Here is a 9421-nt window from a genome sequence, read left to right on the forward strand (position 1 = left end):
TATAGTCTCACCATGGAGCAGTTAAGGGCATTCACATTAAATTAATTCTGTCATATTGCTGCCCTGTTTTGCTCCAAAAGACCAAAACATCTGTGCTCCAGCAATGCAAATCCCTTGACTGCCCGTTTTCTGTTAAACAACCGAATGCAAGTGCTATGCCAGAATAAGACTTTGGTTTTAAAAATGATCGCCACATGGAGTTGAAACACATAACTTACAATGATGTTATCCTTTGCTACTCATTATCTCCTTCTGTTGTCTTCGTGGGGTGCAGTTACTGTCACGGTAACAGCTTTTTCACAAAAGTTCCTGTTCTTATGGGGTCTGTGAGGCCTGCTGACTTGGCTCGGTTTGATGGAAGGAAGAGGTGGTGCTGATCTGGCATGGTAGCCAGAGGCACTTCAGGTGTGTTAAACATTCAGGGTGTTACACAGATGGACACATTGCGTCAATGTTCGTATAAGATGAATGTTTATTAAGTATTTGTGGAATCTATGCCCTAAACAAAATAGACCATTAATGACCATATGCTTGATGTCTCCTTTCAGGTACAGTAGTAGTCCAGCAGCTAATGTCAGTGATGATTAGCAAACATGAAGAGCTGTTTCCCAAGGATGCAGACTGTCAGATGGGACCCGAGGTATGCAACAACAACAATGAAATGCCAAAGAAAGCGATTGTGGGGCAGCTACAGAACAAAGAGAACAACAACACCAAGGAGACAGCAGTGAGGCGCTGCTCTTGGGACAAACCCGAATCTCCGCAAAGGGGAAGCATGGACAGTGAGTCTCCAACGGCTCTGCCAGGCAGCAAGACAAATAGCCCCAGGAACAGCATCCAGAAACTAGATGTCACCAGAAGCCCACCACTCATGGTGAAAAAAAATCCTGCTTTTAATAAAGGCAGTGGCATAGTCACCAACGGGTCCTTCAGCAGCTCAGTGGAGGGTCCTGAGAAGAGCCAGACGTTACCAAACTGTAGCCTGCAAACCAGGAGAACGTCATCCCTGAAAGGACCGGTAACTAAGATGGGCACACACAGCGTGCAGAACGGAGGTGTGCGGATGGGTGTTTCTAGCACAGACAGTCACAGCAACACCCTTAACAGCCGGACCCCAGGCTGGGTGCCCAATGGCTACGTCACACTGAGGGACAACAAGCAGAAGGAATCAGTGAGTGAGTCAGGCCAGCACAACAGGCTTTCCACCTACGACAATGTCCACCAGCAGTTCTCTATGGTGAACTCTGATGACAAACAGAGTGTGGACAGTGCCACTTGGTCAACATCCTCTTGTGAAATATCCCTCCCTGAGCACTCCAACTCCTGTCGTTCATCCACCACCACCTGCCCTGAGCAGGACTTTTATGCAGGTAACTTTGAAGACTCTGTGCTGGATGGACCACCACATGAAGACCTCTCTAACCCATGTGACTATGAAAACAAAAGTGACAGAAGGAGTGCAGGGGGCCACAGCAGCCGAGCCACCAGCAGCAGTGATAACAGTGAAACGTTTGTGGTCAACAGTACTAACAATCACAGTGCTTTGCAAAGCCTGGTGTCCAGCTTGAAGCAAGAGATGGCCAAGCAAAAACTAGAGTATGAGACAAGAATAAAAAGGTAAGACGGGTTGGCTCTACCATCTGACTGCCTCTTGCAGAGTAAATCCAAGTTTTCCCTCTCATGACTTGCTAGCAATCTGCACTAGCTGCAGCCATTTCCCTCTCGTGACTTGCTAGCAGTCTGCACTAGCTGCAGCCACTGGGTGCTTGCCACCGAGTCTCGCATCCTTCAGTGTTAACGTACTTTGCTTTTGTGGTACCATGATCCAAAGGGGCTTGTTTCAGAGCAGTTGCTTTCTGTGGTTGTAATATGCTATGCTATTGGCATAAAAAATAAAGCCAGAACCTTGTGAGTTTGTGTAAAATCTAATTAACAAAATCAGTAGGGTCTCATAAGGTCTTCATTAGTTGATGCCTGTTTTCCAGAGACTGAGAAGGGCAAACGGGCATCACCTTTCAGTGAAAGCAGTGCTATGGCTTATTACACCTGTAGTTTTTGGGACTGGGAGACTTCTGGAACTCCTTTCCAGAGTCTTCATTCCTCTTGAGACTGTGCTGCATGTGGGAGTTCCCTCTGCTCATGGTCCTATCTCCGCACTGCTGCTTTGCCTGAACCTTTCCTTCACAGCTTGGATCTGTTAAAGAAGGCAAGGGAGAGCCATGTCTCTGTCTACAGACAGTGTGGACTCTTCTCGCATGTAACAAGGTTGCTAGGGTGGATGGCCATAATGATCAGTGAATAACCTCAAAGGCTGGCCTTAGCATTAACTAGTGCACACAGCAGTGCAGATCTGAATGCGTTCTCTTTGTAATAAAGGTTCTTCAGTAAAGCTCTTCAGGACTTGTCTTCTAATCTCTTGCACAACAGCCCTTTGCACTGCAAGGGGCACCTCTGGCACTGCAAGTCATAGCTGGATCGCAGAGCTACTGGATCAGAGCTACTGGCAACAGCAGCTGCCAGTGAAAGTACAGTGTACAGAATATTGCAGTCTTTCGCCCACATCACTGTTTTCAGCATAGTATGCAGTGCAGTAGAGCACTTCTAATGTTTAATACGCATGATGATTGTGTATTTAGTACCACTGGGATTTCAGATGCTTTTCATTGGAAAGCTAGATCTGAAATAGGGTCAGTTTTTTAGGCAAAAAACATGTTGATTGCAGGTTTTTTTAAATTGTCAATCTATATGTGCAATTAGATACAGCAGATAAATAGGCTGAAGAAAGGAGATTAGCAGTGAAAGAAAGGCATTCAGTGCATTATTCTGACCTTGTAAGTGACACTAGTACAACTGCAGCAGGAGCTGAGTGTCAATACTTCCAGAAGTAAGAGGAATACTTAGCCTATTCCTGGAGAATTAAGTGGAGCTGTTTGCTACCGTGCACCTTGCCAGTGGCTGTTATTAGGCATTTTCTAAATGAGCTACCGAAGAGATTGGCTTATGAGAGTGGTTCATTGATGAAGTTATGATTTGTAGATACACCTCTCAAAAATTCAGTCTAAGCTTTATAAATGAAAAGACACATGTATGAATTTGTTGGTAGTGTGCATTTCTGTTCAAGGGAGTGAGGAGGGCTGCTCAGGAGCTGTCTACTTTTATTTCATTTTTGTAGCTTGGAGCAGAGAAATCTGACCCTGGAGACAGAAATGATGGCCTTGCATGAAGAACTGGATCAAGAGCGGAAGAAGTTCACAATGGTAGAAATCAAAATGCGTAATGCAGAACGGGCCAAGGAAGATGCAGAGAAGAGGAATGATATGTTGCAGAAGGAAATGGAGCAGTTTTTCTCCACTTTTGGAGAACTGACAGTGGAGTCTCGCAGACCAGAAAGAGGCAATACCATCTGGATCCAGTGAGCATTGGAAGAATAGACTGTGGGACTTTGGGGAAGGGCTTGGGGGTATTATACTGTATCAGGTGGCTGGTCACCTGTCTGAGGCTAGTACTCAACATAATGTTATAAACCCTTGAAGGAAGAAATCGTACAGACATTAACCACTCATATTTACAGTGTGTACTTATCAAGTTGTACTCTTTGAATGCTTCATGAGACTACTGTCAAGTGTTACAACTGGATATGTGTATATAAATTTAAAAAAAAAATCCTTAAGAGTAAGAGATGTATCTCAAGAAATATTTTAATGCAAGTCTTGTATTTAAACTGGTAAATTGAAATGTTGTTGCAATCAAGCTTTATATCGAGGCTTTTCTCCCTTGCACTTAACATAATAAGCTATTTTTGGCATTGTGTTACCATCAGCTTACTTTGTATATCAAATGTTTTTTTGGTTTTGGTTTTTTCTCTTTGTTACCCCTCTTTCTGGGGAGTGAAGATAAACAGATATGTTAAGGTAGATATGCTGATCGTTAACCCTGATTTGCGTCGCTTCTAAAAAGACAGCAGGATGAGAAACAGCGGCACACTACGGGCAAAATAAAGTGGTACTAATTTAACAGAATTGATGGCCAGGGTAGAAAGTACCAGGGCACCCGTATCGTAAAAAACAAATGAGGATATCAAGTCAGCCAAATCGGGGACAGTTGGCAAAAGGGAGAACAGCTGCTTGTTTTGGAGCAAATGTGGGTGGCAATGGAAAAAGTTGGGAGAGGAGAAAGAGAACCTTGAGGGAAAGTCAATCACATGACCAGAACTTCTTGGGGTACAAGAGAAGCCCTGTGCCTGATCACTGCAGCTTAGAGCAGGAATATAAACGAGTTGTTCTGACCATATTTGCATCTGCCTTACCTCTGTACTGTGGCTGAAAATGAGTCCTTTTTTGTAACACTGGTGAAAGGACACACAGAGGGCATGAACTAGACATCCTGATAGCCTTGTCAGTGTGACAGGTGCTGAAAAAAATAACAAAAAAAGTATGTCCAGAGTAGAAGTTACCAGAACTTACACAATTGTGTAACAAACAGCAAATAAGGAAGAAAACACAAGATATTCACGACCCATATTTACATTGTGTATTGGCAAGTTACCATACTGTCTTGAATGCTTCATGAGATTACTGTCAAGTGTTACAACTGTGAAAGTTCAGAGGCTCTCAGCATCACCAAGGGAACACCTACGGGGAGCTGCCTGCAGCCTAACAGCATGCAGAGTGCCAGTAAAAAGAAACAGCAAAGCCATGCTGTAAATTAATAAATTGTTTGGCATCTTTACATGTAGTCAGTATAACTGGTATTTTCTACATCATGTTAAGGATTTTTTTTTTTAACTTTGTGTTTAGGACTGCAAGATGTATTATTTGAGAGGGTTGTTGAGATGTCTTGGCTTCCCTCTAGTGTCTCTTAAATATATTGCAATTATTTTTTAATTCCAATTGAGAAAGAACGATTAAGGTAGCCTCAAAGAACATTCTTGGTTATAGCATGTATATTAGACAAGTGTTAATTAGATGTGGGAATTATACTGGGAAGCAAACATCAGGTTGACATTTCAGAGAAATATTAACTTACAGTGGAGCATTACACATGGTGCTTGTGAATGCATTATTTATGTCTGGTGAGTTTGGAGTCTCCAGCCAGGGTACCTATTGTACTAATTACTGTGAACATGTCTAGTGCACATCCAGTCTGTGTGTAAATCAGAAAAAGTCAGACAGGGAGCGGTCAAGGCAATAGGAAGGGGCATGTTTTATATCAGTTAGCAGCAATCACAAATTGTCCCTACAATGGCAGCAGAAGGGAACAGATTACTATGTTAATTCTGATTTTTAAATTGAATGAGAGAGACCTTGATATCTGATGCAGTAGGCCTCAAAGTCAACTCACAATTTAAGCAGTATCTGACATCTGTTGACATGACAGCAAAGTCTCTGAGATAAGTATTTTCTTAACTGGAATTCATATTTTTACACTAGACATATACAGTAGTTCCTGCAGCAGTATCCTGAGGTGGAGAAAGTCCTGCTTTCTCACTCAGAGTAAGCCAATTTTCTTATTATCATTTCCTCTAGCAGTTCCTATGTCATTCAAACTCTAAGAGAACAACTCTTAAAATTTAAAGGAATACACAATTCCTAAGACTAGTTCAAGCACCTGTGTAAATGAGAACCTAAAGTTTAGTCATGTGTGCCTGGCAGAAGGTGGCCTGCAAGGCAGCGGGGAGAGGTGCTGCACAAAGGTTACCAGGATATGCTGGCAAAAATGACAGTTACTTGATAAAATTTTATTTATGATACTTGTTCAAAATTAATAATAATAGGAATTTCATTTCACGTCCACATCTGCCTCCAGTGCCCTAGGCTATACCAGACACATGGAAGAAGGGAAGGTATTTATATTCCTTAGCATTCTGTGTTCAATTTTGATTATCCTTGGTCTTCACAGGAACTGACTGGAGGCATCCAGTGATTTGTATGTGCTGCATGTTTTATTTGTTTAGACAGGCTTCTTTGTTTGGACAGGCTTCTTTGTACACATCTGTTTCTGAACTCAGATTATTTGGTCAGTGATTGCTTTCTGAGGGTTAGTTCTTGGTCTATCCCCAAGTCTACCCACAAACTACAAGAAAGCAGTTCAGAGTGGTTTTTTGCTTATCTTCAGGTCTACTCCCATCACGATCCATCCAAAGTATCCCACTGCTATGAGGTTTCATCAGCATTTAGGCTGTCGTGATAAAGTTTATTTATGTCCTTAATGGTCGTCTCCTTGCTCCTATTCTTGTCCTACTTCTTTAAATTACAAGTACAAAATTATCGATGTTTCTTACATTCAGAGGTAAATAACAAAATCCTATTCTTCTAACATTTGTAACTTCTCAGCTGTATGATGCCATTTCCACATGGTCCACAACCAGTTTGCTGCTTTGTTCCCTTTTGCATGTCTAGCCTGTGTGTGAATTGACCTAAGCGGCAGAAGCAACACGGCGGAGGGGCGTGCTGATTGATTGAAGTGGCCAACGGATAAAACCACGCTCCCTCTCATGCGGTGGGATGGAAGAGGGCAAGACTTATTCATGAGATTAAGGTCAAAGCAGACTGGGCTTGAAGGCTTTGAAAAGAACTATCAGGATTTCATGCACTTGTTGATCATGGGCTGTCTCATGAAGGTAGTTTTTTCAGGAATCTTACTGTTAAGGTATTGAATGAAACTGAGGCATTAGCCGAGACAACTGGTTTTAAACCACCAGTCTGAGTAATGGAACGAGTCATGCTCTAAGGCCAAGTTGACAGTGTTACCTACTATGAGAGGACACTCTAAGAGAGTTTCAAGTATCAGTGAAAGAAGATGTAATAATAAATTTGCTTTCACCTTTATCTCACAGGTGTTTCTATGAAATTCCAAAATTAATAATCTGTTGTGGGAGTTCACTGGCCAGCTCCAGCTCAGCCCTTCAAGCACACTGTCACTCTTTGGGTTGTGCACAGCGCACAAGAGACGGTGCTTTTACAATTCATCAATACAGATGGTGGAAAAAATCCTCTTGGAGCTAATAACCTTCTGGTCCTGTCACAGGATATGATTACACTACATTCAGAAGTGTAAGTTCAGGACAGCACACACGCTTAGAGACAGGCTCAAGGGACAGAGAGTAAGAGAGGGAGGCACGCTTACTGCTGTCAGTCCCATCTCTGGCCACGTCATCAGAGCACTGTGGTGGCTGATGGTGCCTTTGCACAGTAGACTGGAATAGTGGCAGACACTCACTGTACTTTTTAAGTGTCAGGTTCTGATGTTTTGCTCAGAAAAGCTGTCTTCCTTTCTGTGAGAATCCAGCTACACATTTGGAGTGTGCTCTGGTGCAGCAGAATAGCTAAAACTTACTAACGCCTTTCCTACATGTTTTCCTTTCAGCATCTCATAGAGCAAGTTTTCAAAATGTAAAAATTAATAAGTAAAATGTTCTGTTGAATGATATGCAAAACTGGTATGTTAGGTTTTCATAAAAATGATGAGGAAGGGAGCTTGCTAAGACTCTAAGATCTGTAAGCAGTACTTGATCTAGTAGTTAAAGTGATGGTCCAAAAATTTTTGAGAAAGACCCAATTTTCTGAAAAGAATTAATATTTAACAAATACTTATTGTATAGCATCCCCAGAGCTATAGAACAGGGGTAGGGTAAGGAGACACTGGATAAACAGGGACACTGATTTGCAGGTTTTGACAACCCAGTCAAAACAGTGAGTTGCCTCTGGCTGTCGTACACTTGAACCCTTCCTGGCTGAGTGAACCTCCTAATTAATTTCCTTTCTCATTCTGAATTCCCTCTGCAGCCTGTCCCTTTAAGAGGAAAGTGTCTGCAGACTCTCTGTGCCCCTGGCAAATCTGCAAGGATGGGGAGGGAGGAAGGGAGAGGGGAGAAAAGAAATGAACACATACTTGTGATGCGGGCATGCAAAAATAAGAGGAAACAAACGGGAGAGATGAGAACAAGGAAGTGGATATACCCGAAACTGCCGTGTGTAGGTGGTAGCAATTTGCCCTGTTAAGAGCGTTCTTTTAGGAAGCTTGTCTCTACAAAAAGGTTACTACGGTTAATGTTGCGCTATTTCTTACGAGCTTTTCGGCTCTAAATTACTTTCTGGGCCGACACCAGTAGGTGGGTCAACTGTTTCACAGACTATCTTCCTTGCTTTTATCAGTCCTGTGTGCTAGCAGCGAGAATTCACGTGGAGAAATGCCGCTGCTGCAGGGCTGCGTGCGGGGCAGGGAGCCCCAGAGGTTCCCGGGGGGTTACCGGCGCTCGCTCCGGGAACTGCTAATGGCCCCTGGACTGTCGCTCGGCATCTCTAGAGCGGTGCTTCTCGGGGAATAAAATTATATACGGCAGATGCCCTGCTGATATAAATTGCCATAGCTCTACAGAGGTTTAGGAGCGGTGGGATTTCCTTAGTAGGTTTTTAAACCCTGCCATAATGTGTGTATTTACAATTAGCGTTGGTGGTCTAGTTTTGCTGGAGAAAACCTGTCAGCAATAAAACAAGTTTCTTTAGTATGCCAATAATAACGGAGAGTGCAAAAAATTTTTGAGGCCAGAAAAATGAGCGTGATGCAAATATATTCCTCCCTTTTTCCCTAAGGGATCCAGGATAATGAGCTTTATATGCAATACAATTCCATTTCTGAATCTCCTAAAGAATGGAAAATCCTTTCTACACCTGTGTGTATTATTCTCTTCATGTGAAAGAGGTTTAAAATGATTCGTGTTCAGACGGACTTTATTGTGATGTTTAAAATACTATTATGAGCTGTTTAAAGTACTATTATGACCATGGCTGTAATTTTTTAACTGTATAGTATTTAGGAGGTGACTTGGCTTGAGACCAACAAAAGTAGTTTTTAGCACCAATATTTTCTGTTGTTGTTCAAGTCACAAAGGCGCTCTCTTTGTTTTCCGACCTTAACAGTTAACCTTAACAATTGGACAAAAGAGTGTTTCTTAGTTTGATTTTTTATTTTTTTTTCTTTTACATTTTGATTGCTGAAATGTAGTCTACAGTTCAGTTAAAGTGATAGTGATTGTTGCAAATACATGCAAATCAGTTCCCCATACTTTGTAACAGAAAGTACCCTCCAGGTCTTCATCACTGCTGAGCTATGCCAATAACTGGTATTTTTAATTGCACATTCTTTATATTGGGCTGAACTACAGCAGAGCAGGATGACTAATGTAGTGCTAGCTCTTCCTATGGCCACTTTTGACCTAGACTGAGCATTCTTGCAGATGTGCGCTTTGTATAATAGTGAGATTTTATTCAGGGAGTTGCGTGAAAAAGTTACAAATTCACACCTGCCTAATTCCATAATAGTTCCCGTGTGTAGACATGTCCTAATACTAATAGTGCATGTGGATAATGGAGATATTTGTATAATTTAGTATTAATACTGAATGTATCACAATTGACTTAAT

At 42.1% G+C, this 9421-nt stretch overlaps 1 protein-coding gene across 1 annotated transcript; it reads left to right on the top strand.

Moving 5' to 3' along the window:
- Positions 1-544: 544 nt before the first annotated feature.
- On the top strand, positions 545-3916 carry ARHGAP24 (Rho GTPase activating protein 24; the record flags this gene model as incomplete). The annotated part of the gene is made up of 2 exons (XM_010287604.1): positions 545-1617; positions 3173-3916. Coding segments are annotated over 2 exons (1317 nt in total), but the record flags the coding sequence as incomplete, so codon positions are not given.
- Between the last annotated feature and the right edge of the window lie 5505 nt (positions 3917-9421).

Source organism: Phaethon lepturus, unplaced genomic scaffold, assembly GCF_000687285.1.
Source record: "Phaethon lepturus isolate BGI_N335 unplaced genomic scaffold, ASM68728v1 scaffold4965, whole genome shotgun sequence".
In the NCBI taxonomy this organism is placed as follows: Eukaryota; Metazoa; Chordata; class Aves; order Phaethontiformes; family Phaethontidae; genus Phaethon; species Phaethon lepturus.